General features: G+C 29.3%; 3 protein-coding genes across 3 annotated transcripts in view; all 3 read left to right on the top strand.

The window, feature by feature from the left end:
* Nucleotides 1–1102, top strand: part of LOC111637536 (limbic system-associated membrane protein-like) — a 73842-nt gene extending 72740 nt beyond the window's left edge. The window contains exons 6-7 of the mRNA XM_023383044.1: nt 7–315; nt 402–1102. Coding sequence (XP_023238812.1) covers nt 7–315; nt 402–595 — 503 coding nt within the window. The 3' untranslated portion in view covers nt 596–1102. The remainder of the gene's footprint in view (nt 1–6; nt 316–401) is intronic.
* LOC111637532 (lachesin-like) lies at nt 992–3570 on the top strand. The gene is made up of 4 exons (XM_023383039.1): nt 992–1017; nt 2165–2433; nt 2508–2816; nt 2903–3570. Exons 1-4 carry the CDS (start codon nt 992–994, stop codon nt 3094–3096), a joined length of 798 nt encoding a protein of 265 aa, XP_023238807.1. The 3' UTR covers nt 3097–3570.
* Nucleotides 3571–13947: 10377 nt separating this feature from the next.
* On the top strand, nt 13948–16265 carry LOC111637534 (techylectin-5A-like). The gene is made up of 5 exons (XM_023383042.1): nt 13948–14118; nt 14193–14377; nt 14484–14589; nt 14672–14836; nt 14904–16265. The coding sequence occupies exons 1-5, from the start codon at nt 13983–13985 to the stop codon at nt 15149–15151; spliced, it is 840 nt and encodes a 279-aa protein (XP_023238810.1). The 5' UTR covers nt 13948–13982; the 3' UTR covers nt 15152–16265.
* Nucleotides 16266–20788: the final 4523 nt, after the last annotated feature.

Genomic DNA, 20788 nt, shown 5'->3' with positions numbered 1-20788 from the left:
TTATAGTTCCACCCATGATTACAGTGCCAAATAAAGAAATCAATGGTTCTTACGACGGTGAATGCTTTCTTCAGTGTACAGTAGAGGCCTATCCGACTCCGTCGATAACTTGGTACAAAGAAGATATTGCTTTAGATGTACAGTCGGATCCATATTTCGATATCGCGATGCAAGAAACTGGAAACTGTACCACAATTTCTATATTAAAAGTGATTATTGTATATAATGGAACTTTAATTAAAAGTAATTTCGGAAATTATACCTGTCAAGCACAGAATAGGCATGGTACTTCAGCTGCTAGTCTTCGAATTATGGGTAAGTTTATTATTTTTTTCCATAACATAACTCAATAAAAATGAATTCAAATAATTTTTATAAGATTATTTTATTATTTTATCCAGTTCCCGATGATGTAGTAACAGATGGACATTTTGTTCAAAGAAAGTTTAACGTGACAGGATTCATTATCGGGATGCTTCCTCCAATATTCATATCTGTATACATTATTATTAAGTTGGGTTATCGTTCTCGCTATGCAGAAGAAAGAGCAGAAGAAGAGGGTATGCAAGAGGAACCATTTTTTGTCAGTCACTAACTTTTTATGTGTTTATTGCCAAATTGTTTAGCTGGTTGCGGACCACACTCTATTCAAAATTCTGAGGGTCCAAGTGACTGAAGATATTATTAATACATATTATACATATATATTATACACCTGTATAATTTTTTTATTATGTAGCGTCTTCTCTTTCATCAAAGATTCTTAGAATGAAAAGTATATAAAGTATATATACATATATATAAATATATTTCGTCACTCTTCACACATTTTTGCTTCCACTATACAAAGATATTTGCAATTAATTGACTAAAATGTTGATTATTTTTACCAAGTTTTCTTGGAGCACTCTCCGTCTCTTTCAGCAAAAATGATTGAAAACTCTTTTCTTCAGCACGAAAAATATTAAAAGCTATGCCAAAGCACGTCCATATGCAGTTTCGACCAAATCATGTACAGTATACATATACATATATATATATATGCCTGTAAAAAATTAATAATTAAAAAATGGGATTTTATATAAATAAACTTTGTACAATCCTCTGCTTTCACTTGTATGTAAATTTTGTATATAAAATGCTATAATTGACTTCATTTATTTTTTTAAAAAAGCAGAATTCATTTACTTTAACTTAATTTTAATGTGCTTAATTATAAATTAAACACATTAAAATATATATTTTAATTAAAACATAACATGAATTAGAATAAATTAAAGAGAATTATAATTGATAAAAATTATATTCTATTTATATATGTGTGTTTAATGATCTTGCATGTTCATTAATTTGAAGAATAATTTAATTTTTAAAAGCTTCATTAATGTTTATTTGTATTAAATAATCTTTTACAATGCTTTTCAATGGAACGAGATTTTAACAGTAAAATAATAATTAAAAAAAATTAAATTGTATTATGTAACGAGTCGAGATGCTTTCAAGTTTTATTAAAATAAATTAATTAAAATTAATTACAGTTAAAGGAATGTTGTATTTACATTTTTAATCGATAGTTGAGATTACATGACCATTTTTCTCCCTATATAATTTCCTTTTACAATCTTCTTAGTCATAAGTATCCATGGAATAAAGTGAGATTCTTATGAGATTGTCGAATATGATGGATGCACTGTCATCATCATCATATTTTAAAGAATACTCCATCACGCTATTCTGATACTATAAAACGACATGTTTCTGTGATATTTAAAGGATGTTCTTTATAGATTGATTGCAATTACTCGTATCTTATAAAAATGCAACTTTTAATTCTTAGGAAAAGAAGGAAAAATACTTTTTTCTAAGTAAAAATAATTCAACGTCGCTTTTATAGAAGATGAAAATAACAATAANTGAGGAGAATATAATAAAATCTGATTATGCTAATTATCTAATTATTTTAATTTTTGAGAGATTTCTACTTACAGACAAGCAAAATAAATACAATTTATTTATTTATTTTGCTAAACTCTGAAAAATTTTATTGTTTCCTAAGGTTTTTGAATAAGATTTCGATGCATACGAAAATTATGATATTCTACTGAATCGGAAAATAATTTAATAATAATTTTATAGATTTTGCTTTAAACTTTCATTAATTCAGTATTTTTAATTTAGGATCCCTAGTAGCATGGAGATGGAGAAATTCTTCTAAAGAGATCGTAACGTGTGAAGGAGCCGATGTTGAATTATTTTGTAACATCACGAGCATTTCTTACTCTCGCGTGAATTGGAGGAGGAAGAGGGATTTGTTTCCAGGAAAATCCTTGCGGTTATCAAATGTTCAACGTGAAGATCACGGTACATATTGGTGCGAAGTGAGTAATGCGGCAGGAGGGATGCTGAAGAAGGATATCACACTCGTAGTTGAATGTAAATTTTTATCATATATTTATTTGAAAATATGTAAATTCAAAGTATATGTAATTATTTGGTGTATTTTATAGTTCCACCCATGATTACAGTGCCAAATAAAGAAATCAATGGTTCTTACGACGGTGAATGCTTTCTTCAGTGTACAGTAGAGGCCTATCCGACTCCGTCGATAACTTGGTACAAAGAAGATATTGCTTTAGATGTACAGTCGGATCCATATTTCGATATCGCGATGCAAGAAACTGGAAACTGTACCACAATTTCTATATTAAAAGTGATTATTGTATATAATGGAACTTTAATTAAAAGTAATTTCGGAAATTATACCTGTCAAGCACAGAATAGGCATGGTACTTCAGCTGCTAGTCTTCGAATTATGGGTAAGTTTATTATTTTTTTCCATAACATAACTCAATAAAAATGAATTCAAATAATTTTTATAAGATTATTTTATTATTTTATCCAGTTCCCGATGATGTAGTAACAGATGGACATTTTGTTCAAAGAAAGTTTAACGTGACAGGATTCATTATCGGGATGCTTCCTCCAATATTCATATCTGTATACATTATTATTAAGTTGGGTTATCGTTCTCGCTATGCAGAAGAAAGAGCAGAAGAAGAGGGTATGCAAGAGGAACCATTTTTTGTCAGTCACTAACTTTTTATGTGTTTATTGCCAAATTGTTTAGCTGGTTGCGGACCACACTCTATTCAAAATTCTGAGGGTCCAAGTGACTGAAGATATTATTAATACATATTATACATATATATTATACACCTGTATAATTTTTTTATTATGTAGCGTCTTCTCTTTCATCAAAGATTCTTAGAATGAAAAGTATATAAAGTATATATACATATATATAAATATATTTCGTCACTCTTCACACATTTTTGCTTCCACTATACAAAGATATTTGCAATTAATTGACTAAAATGTTGATTATTTTTACCAAGTTTTCTTGGAGCACTCTCCGTCTCTTTCAGCAAAAATGATTGAAAACTCTTTTCTTCAGCACGAAAAATATTAAAAGCTATGCCAAAGCACGTCCATATGCAGTTTCGACCAAATCATGTACAGTATACATATACATATATATATATATGCCTGTAAAAAATTAATAATTAAAAAATGGGATTTTATATAAATAAATTTCGTAACTCTTCAAGAATTTATACATAAAAATATATTATCGTTAATTTGAATAATTTCGTACTTACAATTATTTTTGATAATTTAAAAGTTTTAATTGGATTCTTTGTAATAAAATCCATTAAATTCTTATTAATAAAAATGAAATGTGCACGAATTGAACATTAACAAAGGACAATGTTTTAAAGTTATGGTCATCAATTTTTGCATAAATTTATAAATATAGATGGTTTAAGGTTTTATTTTATGGTTAGATATCTACTTTATATATAGCTCTTATACAAATGTGTAAATAATGACCCTTAGAAGAGAGTTAGTATTCTAGTTGTCAAGCTCGTCGATTCCAACCTGTCTTTTTACTTTTTGAGACACTTCATTGATACAGATAGACAGTCAAATTAATAAAGGAAATTCAAAATTTTAACTCCTCCCGTCAAGCTTCCTTCATTTAGGAGAAAAAGAGTTTTGGATCAGGGATGCAAAAGATGTTGCAAATAGAATGCGATGTACACAATTAAATTTTTGAGGAGAATATAATAAAATCTGATTATGCTAATTATCTAATTATTTTAATTTTTGAGAGATTTCTACTTACAGACAAGCAAAATAAATACAATTTATTTATTTATTTTGCTAAACTCTGAAAAATTTTATTGTTTCCTAAGGTTTTTGAATAAGATTTCGATGCATACGAAAATTATGATATTCTACTGAATCGGAAAATAATTTAATAATAATTTTATAGATTTTGCTTTAAACTTTCATTAATTCAGTATTTTTAATTTAGGATCCCTAGTAGCATGGAGATGGAGAAATTCTTCTAAAGAGATCGTAACGTGTGAAGGAGCCGATGTTGAATTATTTTGTAACATCACGAGCATTTCTTACTCTCGCGTGAATTGGAGGAGGAAGAGGGATTTGTTTCCAGGAAAATCCTTGCGGTTATCAAATGTTCAACGNTTCTTAGAAATTTTTAACTACTTTTTAAGTAATTTTTGTTATTTTAAATGCAATTTTTTGAAAAAAAATGATGATAATATTTTTTCGTGATGATAAGTTTTAAAAACACGATTTTGGGGAAACACGAATGCTACAATAGATAAATACTATTATAACAATAAAAAATCTTAGTTTAAAAAATTATAACTGATTGCTTTTTATGTACTGAAATAAAGAGGAGAGATAAAAAATTTGTCATTCTGACAAAGAATTGTAAATTCAAACCAGCTTGTTCCTTTCATTTAATATAAAATTCACTCCATAAAAACTTTCAGTTGACGTTTAGCCTCTGAATTACTAGGAAATGACGACAGTAAAGTCATAGCAGGCAATTTTGTTCCTTTGTCACATCGTATAGCTCCTGTAAAGCGTGCTTTCCCTTTCGACTTCAACGTATTCCAAATAAGTTATTACAAACTATTTTTTTTTTTTTTACAATTTCAATGATGTTCTATTTCAGTTTTTTCATAAATAATATTTGGAATGTAATATCAAACACAAAATGAAAAAAGTAAAATTTTTATATTAAGATGAACACACTTTTTGAGAATATTAAACATATTTGTTCTCTCGTACACAATAATCAATCGTATATACAAGCGTCTATTAATTTAAATAAATTTCGTAAACAAACATAACAATTATAAATAGGAAAATACTTACCACATCATTTCATATTAACAGATTAAATGATGTTTACTATGTGGATATGCATCATTAACATTAATTAACCGAGAATACGACGATTTGTGGTGTAATCACAAATTCCTGCTTCAAAATTGATGAACATATCTACTGTTGTTGCTTAAATTTCTTACATAATAACTGAAAATATTAATTAATTCTTAGAAATAGCTAAACATTTTGCTTTTAAATACTTTAATGGAAGAGATTCTTCATCATATATTTTAAATATTGCTATAATTTATCCGAAAGCAGAAAAATGTTATATTAAATCATAAAAAAATCTCTTAATTTGAGTAAATTTTATAAATACCTTTAATAAGAGTAAAAGCACTGGAATGAAATGAAGATAAATGTATAAAAAAATCATGTCTATAATTAGCAAAGAAATTAGAAAATGGCAAGAACGACGACACGAACATGAAGATCCTATTAAAGACGGATATAAATGACACTACGAGAAAATTAACCAATTAGCGATTGAATGGCAAACAATAGCATTATCAATAAAGAAACTAATTAATGTACTGATGAAAATCGATAAAAAATCACGTTTAGTTAATTGATCATTACATAATTAACACTCATTAATCGTTAGTTTAGTCATATTATAGATGAATTAATTAACTAAGTAAAATTAGAACAAAGTTAAAATTGCATTATCAAATAAATTAAAATCAAATATTATTAACAGTTAAAGGAAAAAGTATCATTAAATTATACGTAGACTATATTATTTAACCTACTTAAAAACTAGGATAAGTTTAATGATGATGTGAGAGATGAAATAATTATATATTGTTTTTTATATTAAACAACATAAAATGATAACAGAAAAATAATTAATCTTAGAGAAATAATAGCTGTAGTATCCTCCATTAAATGATCCATAGACCATACGTCATTTCTATAACTGTTATTTTGCTATCTCTTTTGAGAACAGTAGGAGGGAGAAAAAGTGTATGTTGGGTAGCCAGTGGCTGGAGAGATTGTGAAGACAGAGCAATGAAAGAATAACAATAGAAGAGAATATTGATAAGGAAGACGTTTGTCCCCAAAAGCTACGATTAGTCAGAGTACGATGACCGAACAAACTTTCTTCCTTGATCACAGTTATCAAAAAAAGTAGATAACTAATCGCATGAAACAAAGCTGATCTTTGTTTAACAATGTGATAATTATCATCTACTTCGTTTAATTACTATTAAACATCGAATTGCTCTTGAATATTTAATTCATTTTTTATTTTGAATACTTGTAGGCGACCCAAAAGTCAGTTAACCGAGAAATACTAAAAATCAGCTATATCAGTTAACTAATTTTTAAAGATCTTAGACATGTTATTCATACTATTCTCTTAATATACAACATGTATAACTAATTCAGATAAAAGTTTTCCAGTCAGTTAATCGAAATAGAGTAAAAGTCATCTAATACGGTTAATTGACTTATGAGCCACTCTGTATATAAATCATGTTCGAATCATAAATTAAAGAACTAATTCAAGTTGAATAAAATTAATTTAATAATTCAATTTAAGCAATTAAAAAATATAATTAAGTTAACAAGTTAAGATGAAAAATTTTGATAATGTAAAAGTTCTGTTTCTCTATCATATCTATATTGTAGGTACTGTACCATTGAAGATAGTTTCAGTGGCGAGTAATTAACCTCTCTTTCTTTCCTGTTCCGCCTCTTTTATGTCACGTCTAAGTATAAGACATTTTTCTTCTAGACTTCATTAACTCGTGAATATCCTCTCCATATCTTTTAATAAACACTAAACGTTTGATATACAACACATTATACAAACTGTTGAATTTAAGAAAATATTTATCGTCATCTTAACCTTCATTACTAAAAAAATTTGAAGAAATTAAAAGTCTTTCGGTAAAAACTTTAAATTTAATTGTGTAAATATATAATATATTTACTGTTAAATTTAACTTTGTTGCAGTTTAATTAATCATACAGAAGGTAATTTAACTTGGAAACGATTCGAAGGCTTCATCAGTAGAGAGAGTGATGCTTTGGTTAATTACTCAATGACATTGTCGTCCTTGAAAGAAAGTTAGCCCGATGCTAACCAATAATTAAATAGCTTCTATCAGTTTAAATATCACGTTTTCTCCACTTTTAAAAGATTAAATCTAATTCAATTTCGTATATTTTTTACAAGAATATACATACAGGTGACCTGAAAGTCAGTTGACTGAGACAAGGGAAAGTCGGACAACTAGGTTAACCTACTTTTGAATCACTGTGTGTATCAAGTCATAAATTAATAGATATAGAATCATTAAAGTGTAAATCATAAATTACAGAGTTTGGTTAACTGACTTCTGAACTCCCTTGTATATTCACAATCTATTAATCATGAATTATAAAATTAAAGCAGAATAAATATTAAGGCGCTGACTTTGCTATATCTAGGTTAACTGACTTTTGGCCACAATTTATATTCAAAGTCGCTTAAATATAAATTATAGAATTAATTTGAGTTGAATAATTTAAAGTTAAAAGAAATTGGATTCTTATACGTTAAATATAAGATAAAATAGACGAATATTTTATTACACATAAAGATTAGATGAAGTAAATAAAAAAAAAAATTTTATTCTGTGGATTAAGCTATTAAATTAAAATATTTTGATGAAATTAACTAAAATCTTAGTGTTATAAATAGATATTTTATATTAATATTGGATTTTTAGTTGATTAGTTAAATTTTGGCAAATTTTTTTTTGTAGAAATAGTTAACATCGAAATATCAAAATATTTTAAATACAGGTAACCCCCGTATAACACGGCACTTCTATAACATGGATTCACTCTAACACGGTTCGAGAATTGGTACCATCCCCCGTATAACACGGTACTTTTATAGCACGGATTCACTCTGACACGGTTCGAGAAATGGGTAAAACCCTTGTACAACATAAAATGTAATAAATTTTTACATGCTTAAGTACTAATAGTTCACGAAAATTATTATTTTCGTGAACTATTAGTACTTCAGTGTGTAAATTTTCTTTTCTCGTCTCCATGCACATGGTCCTTCGCGAAAATTGTTTCAATTTTGCCAGATCTAGACGCTTCTGCTTCTGGTGTTGCTAGATGTTTTTCCCTTATTCCATAAGTGCTTAGCGCCATATAAGGAAATTTATAAAGTTCTTTTAACTAGAAGCAAGCAATCTAAAATTACATACACTTTTTGCAAAAGGTAAAGCATGAATCTGAAAATAATACAGAAAAATGCTCAGAGGATAACGATAACTTGCCAAAAATAAAACGCTCTCGGTTAATAGAGCTTTTAGTGATGACAAAGAAAACATTGTTTAATTTATATTAATATGTATCACTTAAGAAAATTTTAATAAAGATATTTATCTTAATTATGAAAATATAGTAGCATGTTTTTTAATTTTTGGAACCTAACCCTCCTTTTCGTACTAGTTCTTTGTTTCGCATAACACGACAATTTTTTGGAACATAACTACCGTGTTATACGGGGGTTACCTGTATTGTATTATATAATATAAAAATGTATCACCAGATGGCAATTCATAAACATAACCCTAGCTCCATCTAGTAACACGTTTTTATACTATTGAATTTTAGTAAAATATACTACTAGATGCCATACTAAGAAAATAACGTCATTATTCTTTCTTGTAAATAACTGGTATTTGTTTAGTGTAACCAGATAGCCATAATAACCCTAAATAAAATGTCACTTTGCTCCAAAATACAGAAAATTTTGGATACACGTTTTTCTCAACAATTAAAACTAAGTTGCTAGCAAATACTAGTGCAATTTACACCGATTTTCAAAGATTTTGTTCTAAACTTTAAAACTTACGAATTCGTAAAACGTATAACATGCACGATATTTGACAATTCCTTCTAGACATTAAATACAATGTTCAATGTAGGACAAATGGAAAACTGTAAATGGAAAATGTAGGACAAATGTTCGTTGAAAAAAGGATATGTCACATTGTTTGTTATATAAAGCTACTATAAACACATTTTTAAGGTACACTACGTAAGGTTACTTTAGTATGTAATAGTGTTTTTGTTATATACTTCGACTGTAGTATGTGACAATAACACTACTATGTTGTACTAAGATGACAAATTATTAATAGTAGAAAGGGGTAATAGATCGCCAGCTGCATATGCTACTTGGTTTAAGTGGTTATCGGACTGAGTGACGTTTACAAAGTTGTTTTTTCACACACTTGGCGACTAACTCGGTGCGCCAATTACATTAACGAAGTTTAGATAGTTCAATATGCTGATCTTGGTTCGTCGAGAAGATACCTTACGACGAATCGAGGAGCTGTTGGCTAGAAGTAATCTTCTTCCGGCAGTTGGAGAACAAACAGCGAGACGAATCTAGACTTGACTCGAACCCTGTTGCACACTTGAAGATTTGCGATGAACTTAGTGTATATCCTGACGTTCCGAAGCAAACTTACATAGACCTGAAGTTTCTAACCGAACTTAAATCTCCCGCTTCGACATCAACGTTTTTATAGCCGTTGACAGCGGGCTCGATGACCGAGTCCGCTTAGTGCTTACCGATCAGTGCTTACCGAGCCATAGCACCAGCGTTGCCACGCCGATTTGCTTGCCATCGGTAGATTCTTTAAGCAATTTTCGGTAGATTTCGGTAGTTTTCGGTAAATCGACTTTTTGTGGCAGAAAGGAGGTTCCACATAAACAATAACATTCTTTTTCGTCATTTATTTTATTATAAACTATAAAACAATAAAAAAACAAAAAAATTAACACAGAACATTTACGTAAAAAATAATAATTTACTACTTAAATAGATACATTTTTTCTTATTTTTCTAACAAAATATTACCTTTTATTTTTCTGAAATTAATAATAATTATTATTATTCAATATCTTCTGTTTGTATGTTTTTTAACATTCTGTTTGTTATTTTTGAAATTAAATTATCTTTTACAGGAAAATCATAACAGTAATTTTTTCCAATTAATTGTTTAGTAAGAAGTAAGCCAGTGATTGTTTCAGAGCTCAGTTTATTTCTTTGTTTCGTGTTTAACAGATTTATTTACGAAAATATTCTTTCTACATTAGCTGAAGAATGGGGCAGACACAAAGTATTCTCATCAAAACGAGATAGTCTTTGCAATAAAGTCTCTTACAATATATAAGAAATGAAGGTAGAAAGAAATGTTTTATTGAGAATTTTTAGATACATTGAAAATAAAAATTTCTTTCTTGAATTATCGTAAACTTTTCGGTAGATTTGGTACTTCAATCGGTAGATCAGTCCCGAAATCGGTAGATCTACCGAAAATTCGGTAGACGTGGCAACATTGCATAGCACTATGCAAATATATCATATGGCGTGTTCCCTGCCGACCAATCAGCGGTTATCGGTTGTAACACCATTGTAATAGTGTTACAACCGTGGTGTGATCCTCGACCAATCAACAATTAGCTGTTCTGTCATGCTGGTGGTGTGATGATCTGCAGATCAATCAGCGGCCACGCATTCAAAATTCCACGGTCGCTTCCTTAACCGTCTTTCCGCGACAGCGACCGTTACAAGTTTAAAAATAGAAAGGCGGGAATCGTGTTCTTACATGATTCTACCACGACAGACTCTATAAAGAATCGCTGATATAAACGAATGAAACAATTACTATCACATGTTCTTATAAGATATTATAACTTGTATATAGCTGGAACGTAGAACGACTTTTAATCTATGATTCTTTGCGGATTTTTCATTACAATATATGATGTTTGTGTTGTAGGTATTGTAACAAATGCTGAACGGGTTACGAAACTTCTCCAGAATCCTCCTTGATTTAAAGTTTTGTATCGGAAGGAGTCGATCTGCAGCAAACGAATGAGATAAAAGAACAATGCAAATGTATTTTCATGTTCAACTTTCAACGTTAATTCAAAATCTGTAATTTCATAATTTACTATGTTTAATTGTGTTGATGTAATTGCTCCTAGAAATATACCGTCTTTTCCTGACGAAATTATTACATACACTAATATAACAATAATCTTTACTCGCATTTATAAATTCCGATTATTACATTTCAAATACATTATCTTGTATATACAACATAAGAATAAAAAAAATGAAATAATTTTAGAGTAAAACTTTGAAAATTTGAAATTTCAAATCTAGTAACGAATCTTACTGCAATTTCATCATTTTCTTTTAACAAAATTTTAATAACGAAACATACAAATTTTATACAAGCTTCAAAATTTTAAAACTAGTTTTAATGTTTCATACGGTAAAAAATTTCAAACTTAAGTTATAACAGAACAATTTTACTTTCCTAGTTTTGTTATATATAACAGAGGGAAAGTATGGCGAAAAATTATCAAAATTTTCTCATTCATAAAACTAAAATATAAACAAAATCAAAATAAGAATATCTTTCATTAAAGTCGTTCATATTCATATTGACTTCATATAGAGAATAATGATATTACAAGATTATTCATCAGCATGACTCCTGAGGACCATGCAAATAGAGACTGTTCAAATTGGAAACATGACAATTCTTCATACCACCATTTGTAACTCTGAAAAGAAAGTTTCGTGAAAATAAAATATTGTCAAAAAAATATTGCCATATTTTTTTAAGTTCATTTTATTATGGCGAGTTGATGAATAGTGTAGGAAAAATAAAATAATTACATTTATTTGCAACTTACCCAACTAAAAAATAGATCCCTAACCGACCTCCAAGTAAGGCGCTAGAGTAGGGTGGACGGATGGGCAAAGAGATTTTATGGTCCTTTTATCTTTTTTCCCACTGTCCGCCCACCTATTGAATCTATCTACACAGACCATTATGGGGGATTTCTTTAAATATGAATTTAATCTTACGCTAAGTAATTACTTGTTTCCGCTAAATTTTTTCCGCTTATATTTGTTACTGATAATCGATCTCTAAATTTTAAAAATTAGTTTGTTTGATGATAAAATGTGGACACCCATCTCATTAAAAAAGGGTTCTCGCTGCTCTCTCACAATGAATATTCTTGCGCCATTATTGCCGGTATCTTCACTAACTAGAAACATAAATTCTGTATTGTTGGGCTGCAATTTGAAAAAATTGTAGACCTATAAATTCCCATTGTCGCCCGCCTGTCTTTCCTCATTCTCAAGAATGGAGTTTAGATAGATAAAAGACGACACCAGATATGGAAACATTAGGTGCAGGAGGCCCGATTAACTATATACAAACTTCTGATGCAAACCAGAAGTCACGTTATTTCAATTCAAAAATTTTCCCCTGAAAGGTGAAAATTTTTGAGTTGATAGATAGATGACCGGCAGGAATCTATCGTTAAAGGAAAAGTATGATATACAAGGGCAAGACACTACAATACTAATTTGAGGTGGGGAGCATATATTTTAAATGAAATAAATTAAAAATATGATTACAAATTGCAGCCCGGCATTATGACGATGTCACAATAAATAATTGCTCGTCTTTTATGCCTATTTTTATAAACGAATAGTTTCCTTGATTCGTTAAAGAAAATATTCTCTCGTTTCCTAAAATATAATAAAATAACTTTTTAATGTAAATTTGAGAATTATCCGTTTAAAGTTGCTTACAATTATAAATATTGGCTATTCTACCTAACCAAAAATTCAACATCATAGCGAATTCATGTGAAAATAGCCTTTTGGCAGATCCTCTTCTTGAAAAATCTAAAACGATAAGATTTTAAAACTTTTTTTAAACCAAAATTCAATATTTTATTACACAAATGTTGTTAATGAAAGCAGAAATTGCAGAAGACACTTAACTTACAGTCCAACATTCATCTTTTCGCATTAAACTAGAAAAATACCATAGATTTGCTAGTTTAACGACTAAATTCTACAAATTTCAGATTTACTGTATTATGCCATTTTCTTGAAATTTGGAACAATATCTCGAGCCGAGATAACCTACTGTATTTTTATTTAATGTAAAAAAATATATTAAATTCGACTTTTTATTACTGTTTATTCACCTATTTTTAAGAATATATTTTCTATATCTTAAATTTAATATCAAAATGAAAATTAGAAGATAACGTTAGAAGATTACTTTCTGTTAAACGTCTGTTTAATATCGTAATATTTGTATAACAATTTTAGATAAAATATAAGCCTATATCAAATGTCTAAAGTATCACGTCTCATTTCAATTCATGTTTTTTTTTCATTTTAATAACACTTCCTCATTTAAAATGATCTTAAATAAGCATAATTTACATTTTAAAATGTATCTTTTTATATTCATTTTTTAAAATACGTGAGAAATTATTTTATTTTATATAATTTTTAATTAATTTTTTTCGCAATCACGTTAACTTTTTAAATATTGTTTTTGAGTAGAATATTCATAAATCTTAGAAAAATTGCTCCAGAGTACAAGTTTTATAGCTGTACTCTGGAATTTTACAATTTTCAGCGTAATATACTTTTGACAAATATATAATGTATAATTAAAATACAGAACTTTGATATTATTAGTTTATCTTAGAAGAATTTCCAGTTAATTTCTACTTACGAAATTGGTTTCACAATATTATTCTGATAAATTGGAGAACATGTGATAAAGAACATTATCACGTAATATCTTTCCTTATAAATGCGACCACAAAATATTATTTTATAAATTATTTAAAAGATGCATACATCAATCTACGTGTGCCTGATTTCTATTGTGTTATGCTACCCAAAAAGTATTTTATGTTCAACATGCACTAAAAATTCTTGCAGCATATCAGAGTTAGGAGGATGCATAAGAGACATTTCTAATAATGGTATGTATAAAATAGATCATTTATATGTTATAGCTGTAGAAGGTAATAATCATATTTAAGATGCTGTTAAATAGTTCTAGATGCATTAACAAGACCTCAACAAACTATTCATTGTCATCTCGGTCCCAGAGATTGTTCCGAAATTAAAAAAAACGGCATTAATAAATCTGGAATTTATAGAATTTGGCCGTTGAACTGGCAAATCTATGGTAGTTTCTTGGTTTACTGCGACATGGAAACCGATGGTGGGGGTTGGACGGTATGCAAAGATCTTCTATAATCTCTGCTTTCAAAGGAGAAATATTTGTATAAGAAAATATTTATTTTTAAAAAATAAAATATAATCTAAAATCTTATCGTTTCAGATTTTTCAAAGGAGAGGAAGATTTGATCAGCCAAAAGACTATTTTTACAAAAATTGGATTGATTATGATGTCGGATTTGGTAACTTAAGCCAGGATTTTTGGATAGGTAGAATAGTCTATATTTATAACTGTAAGCAACTCTAAACAGATAATCTTCAAATTCACGTTAAAATTTTATTTTATTTTAGGAAATGAAAGAATATTTTCTTTAACGAATCAAGGAAACTATTCCCTTAGAATTGATATGAAAGACAAAGAAGGTAACGAAGCTTATGCGTTATACGACGAGTTCTGGATTGAAAACGAAAAGCACCATTATAGACTTCATATTTCTGGTTATAATGGAACTGCTGGTAGGAAACTCTTTTTTAGTTAATTGTTTAAATTTTAATAAGATGTAATTATTTTATTTTCTTCTAGGAGATTCTTTGAGTAGACATAACAATGCGAAATTTTCCACGAAAGACAGGGATAACGATTTTTCAAACAATAGCTGTGCGCAACTTTACAAAGGTGGATGGTGGTACGAAAACTGTCATTTATCTAATTTGAATGGTCTTTATTTCGATGGTCCTCATGAGTCCTATGCTGATGGTATAATCTGGTATACCTGGAAAGGATATCATTACTCTTTATCTGAAGTCGAAATGAAAATACGGCAAGTTTAACAAAGGATATTCAAAATATTTTGAAAGTTAAAATATATACAATTAATGAAGAAGTATTTAAAACCTTGGCACATAAATATATTTTTTTCAAAAAGCAAAAAACTCTTTCAGAATTGAAGTTAGGATTACTTTCTCATATGGAACCTCATAAGCTTTATTAAGACTTTGCATGTAAGATAAGATATATCAATATATACTGTTTAGACGCAGCTTTATATTAGAGGTTAACAGCAAAGTATTGATTTGAGAAAACTTGGAAAAGCATTAAACTTTGTTCGTAACCACAAAAAGTGCATTTATTCCTTTTTAAAATCACAAGACTTTAAAATTTAAAATCTGAATTTTATAGTAAAAGTTTTAAATGTCTTTTTTTAATTATATGAACAAGGCAAAGTGTTTATAATAATCTGAATTTATGTACTTGAATTTACCTGTAAATATTTTAAATATAAATTTACTATATTACATTATATATATATTACAATATAGTACAACACACTACAATACAATTATAATATGCATATTTTATACTACATATTATGTATATACTGTACTTGTATATTACAATAGCAAGTCTTATTAATCAAATGTTTCACAGATGGCATAAAGTCAGCCCCCATGCATTTGGATTATTGATGCATTGCAACTGTTGATGACCATTCTATTCTGAAAGATTATTAAATCATTTTACTTCAATTAATCCTACTTATGGTTTCTAAAAATAATGCAAGTTCAGTGGTATCGAACGTAAAGAGCATTTTACATTTAATATACGCTTAATTTTAATTTAATTTATTCAGAATTTTTCGTTCTATAACTGTTGGGTTGAATAGTTTTATGATAATTTGTTGGCAATCGTCTTTTGTACGCTATCGTAACGTTTGTCAAATCGTATGTTTAAAATTATGTACAAGTATTACTGAACGGTATAAAAAGTATGTTCAGTATGATATAAGAAGAGTCGTAAATGAGTAAAATTATTTTAAAAAGTTCAATACACAAATCTAAAATAAAACATTTATTTAGTATTAATTTTTTCTTGTACAGTATTTGTTTGTACTTATTGAGTACTATTGCTCATTAAATTCAAGCCTCCTCTGAACATTTAAAAAAGAACTGAATTTGATTACATAGAACAGATTTAAATTTAAAATTTAAAAATATCTATGTATGCATATTTAATAATTATTATAAAGATTGGCGTTAAATATAAAATATAAATATGTAAAGAAAAAATAACAATAAATAATTCCAAACATTTGAAAGTTTCGCCATCAAACTACAAGCCCTATTACATTTGAGTAAAACAATTTTTGCCAAGAATGAAGTACAGTAATTGGATTGGAAGAAATTATTTTCACATTGTCTCAGTCAGATGTAAAGCCTTCAGTAACTGTTAATCTCGCTAATGCAGTACGTAATATCTATGCTTTTATACTGTTTAATCACAGGCTATCCATCGTGACGAATAGCCTATGATTAAACAGTATAAAAGTTCGTCCGGACCTACAATATTAATGGTGAGAGATTGGGTCCAACCCGGAGAAAATTTTTGAGGTTTCTGATCCGAACTTGAATCCGGGTACCCAAGGAGGTGAATTGACGACAGTGATGAGCTGGCCCACCGGAAAATTGGAAATTTGCTGGTGGGGTCAGTCTATCATGGCAAATGAGATCTTAAAAATGACTGATTCTAATTCGGATGTAGGCCGTGGGACGCATGCAAAGTTACATTCAGCCTGTCACAATGCGCATTTAATATATATCAATATAATTATGTATATCAATTAGTTACAAAATGCTCATTGTGACTGATTGAATGTCAGTTTTCATGCGTTCCACGGCCTACATCCGAATCAGGACCAGTCATTTTCAAATTTATATAATATATATACAGTATTTGGTATAGGCTATATTCCTGAGCCCGAAATTGTTGCCATTCGGATGCAGCCTGGATATTGCGATTATCTTAGAGTTGTTTTCAGTATTATTAAGTCTAATCTATACAAATAACAATATTTTGGAAATTATATTCACGAATAAGTTTCTGTTGTGGATTTTTCATTTTACAAGAAGAATAATTTATTTCATTTACAAGTTTAAAAAAAGCACTTATTTGCTTATTTAAAAATTACTATACATTTTCTAATATTTTTATATTCAAATAGATATTTGATTTCACACATTTTTTAAATCAAATGATTTTTTGTAATAATATCTAAAGATAAATCGACGAACTAAAATACACCACATAAAGTGGCTGTAGCGACGCCATGTTTAAAGAAAATTGAATACACGTCCACCATTTTCCTTTTAGTCAAGGGAGCATGCCATTTGTATTGTGTAATGGTCGTTTCGTTACCTTTACACAACGCTAGAATACCTTTACTAGCTAGAATATTCTAACTCGCTGTGTAAAGTGTGCAAAGGAAAGGAAGAGTTTTAACCCCTAACTGAGATGACGCGAGTCAAAATCATCCTACTTAAGTTTTTTCTTTCATTTTGGTAGTAAATAACAAGACATTTCTTTCTTTAGTTAACTCTTTATTTAAACGTTTCTAAACAAGACAAAATATTCTGTAGCGATAAGTTAAATGCATTTCTAAACATTTTTAATTTTACTTTCCCAACTGTTATACATACTTAACAAGGGAAAGCATTGGAATTATGTCAAATTGGACCCTCAGAGATTTTTGAAAATTTCCACGATATGAGATCTCCTGAACCGGAAAAAGTAAAAAAAAAAATCCTGTACGTGTGTTGTTGGCGTCTGTAAGAAACAAAACTTGGCATGATAACTTGTGTATAAGAAGCATCCTTAATATTAAAGAGGTGAGGCGGTAGAGAAATGTAATGTGTTAGATATCTCGAAATAGGTCGGACTTAATAAAGATGTTGTGAAGGACAAATGGATGAAAGTGTTATCTTGACCCTTGGTCATTTTACAATTTCGTCGTTTGACTTCGATTTTTTTTTTTTTATCAAAAGCTATTATAAAAATTGTTTCCCACGGACTTGTTTCCTTGTTGAGGATGATCTATCTAGTCATTAATGTGTCACCCGGAACTTTCGATAAATTTCCAGTATTGGACGCAAGGCCCTTAACAACAGACTCCTGACCTCATGGAAAAAAACCCAGAAGAAACCCAAATAACCTGGGAGGGCGATGACAAATCCAGGCAGTCGTCGTCTAGTTGTCCACTCCCGAGAAGAACTCACTACATAATATCCCTGCCACTTTCGAACCAAATCTCAAGTGTTGGCCAAATTTAGAAATTCGTTGGATATTCTTTGTGGACTATCTTACTCGTTTGTGAACTATTCTCTCCAAGACGCCGTGGTTGGATATCAACGAATCATCCTCCAAGTCCTTAGATCTACCCCAAGACTCCTAACAAGGTATTTATCAACACGCGGTCTAGTAATGTTCATTAGAACCTGTAGTCAGGCTNCGTGAGCCTGAATAAGCTCGATCAATCTCGATTCTGTAAAAGTATTAATCCTCTGACTATCCGCGATGATGATGAACTATTTTCAATGTTGTCACTGTATGACGTGGCATAAAGGCGTTTGTTGATTGGATGCGTGTTTGCAATCGTCGCGAGTAGAACAAACTTTTTGTTTCTACTTGCGATTCCAGTCGAGCCGGTTTTCGAGGGGGGATTACTAGTTAACGGGAACAGCGGTCGCGGTTGCAGTCGCCTGCGCGGCTGGAAATCGCATAGTGTGACCAGAGCTTAAGGTTGTTGTCTACAAAATAACGAACAGAATGTTAGTTCATGTTAATATACTTTTGTTATCCAGAATGATGAATATAGTGCACAATTTTTACACATTTTAATGATGCAGTTTTTACATATCAGTCTTTTTCACATACTGGCATGTTTTCTTTGTCTAGTTTTGATGGGCAAATGCAACACTTCTTCCATTTTCCACGATTACTAGCTGCTTATTACCTCTTAGAAAGATTTTAACTTCAACAATGTGGTTAAATTAATGACATGGCAAAAAATCAAAATGTAGTTTTTCATTGTAAATATTTTTACAAGTTGAAATCAAAATTTTCACGAACAAACTGTAACTATAACAAAAACACAAGAACACTAAGTATATTCTGCAAAAGAAGAAAACACTGTCCAAAAAATCAACAACGTACTGAGTATGGTAAGGATCAGACAGACGTGAGTACACAATAAATAAACAATTTGAAAGTCCTTCAAGACCTAGCTCATACTTAGATAATAAAGATATTGTTATATTTAGGGTTAAGTACTACGCTTACCACTTTAAACTCTGATCGACCCTTCTTTATAATAATTCAATAAAATTTTTAAAAAATAGCTAAATTCGAGATGAAACAATCTAGATTTATATCACTAATCTAATTGTCTAAATCTGAAATCTAGAGGCAAGCAAAACAATCTAGCTTTAGAAGAGAAAAATAGATTCTAAAGTGACAATCTTGACCAACATGTAGTATAGACTACAATGTTTTGACTCATAGTGAAATGGCGGTCGATTGTACTTGTCGTTGCCACCAAGAGCGCTATAACCATGGTCACAGCCAGTCTAAATAGTATATTCTAGCTCGCTGAGATATATTCAATATACAGTAGTCTTTCGTTATATCGCGTTTGTCGGAAGACAAAGAAAAAACGCGATATATCCGAGTACCAAAAATTCTGGATTTATGCTAAACAGATTATACATGCTATAGAATCTCTATCCTCTATTCTTTCATCAGCAAGTGTTCCTGATATAAAATAAGCTTAGTGTTACAATACTGAGTTTTATTCTTAATTATATCGTATTAATTGATACCACGAACGTACATTTAACGTTATTGTTTCATTAGCAATGACATTTAAAGACGAATAGTGTCCATATAAAAACAAAATATCAGTTAAGCTTTTAATATACAGTACGATATTTCACAATGAATTTCTAATTGAAAATTCGTGTAATTTATATTTTTCAATAATAATACAGTAATTGAAAATTTAAAAAATAAATATTTAATTAAAATTATATGTTTATATAATAGAACATCAAAACTTATAAAATTACAGAGTAAAAATTCTTTAAAAAGCGAAATAAAGTGTTAATGCTGTATAAAAATTTTAGAACTTTCAGAAATAAAGAAATTTTTTTCTTACGCATTTTGCAGTAAATTCGAAATTTCACATAAACTTGTAAATGAGGAGAATGCACTTAAAACCAATAAATAAACAAGTTTTAATATCAAAAAGAAACATAAATGATAATTGATCTGCCCATCTGTTTTGCTTATTTAGATCATGACGAATTTATTGTTTCACCTGCAGTGGTGTTTCAAGGACAATGGTTGGAATAAAATATTGTTGCAAAACAAATTCAATGTCAATTGATATTTTAAAATTTATTGACTGAAGTGATTTTGAAATTAGGGGGACTAAAAAACAACGCGATATATCCGAATCCGCGATATAACGAGTGGCTACTGTATTAAAGGATTTTTTTGTGTATACCGCCATCTATTAGCTTTAAAATCTATTAGCTTCTATTATACTTGTATTTTTATAAAATAACTTTTAAAACTCTATTCTAAAATGCTATTAATTTTTGTGTTTCTATTTTAAATTTAATATATTTAATTTG

Source organism: Centruroides sculpturatus, unplaced genomic scaffold (assembly GCF_000671375.1).
Source record: "Centruroides sculpturatus isolate CEXI.00-Female unplaced genomic scaffold, Cexi_2.0 scaffold1201, whole genome shotgun sequence".
Lineage (NCBI taxonomy): Eukaryota > Metazoa > Arthropoda > Arachnida > Scorpiones > Buthidae > Centruroides > Centruroides sculpturatus.
Note: the sequence above shows the minus strand (reverse complement) of the source record. Positions and strands in the feature narration are given on the sequence as shown.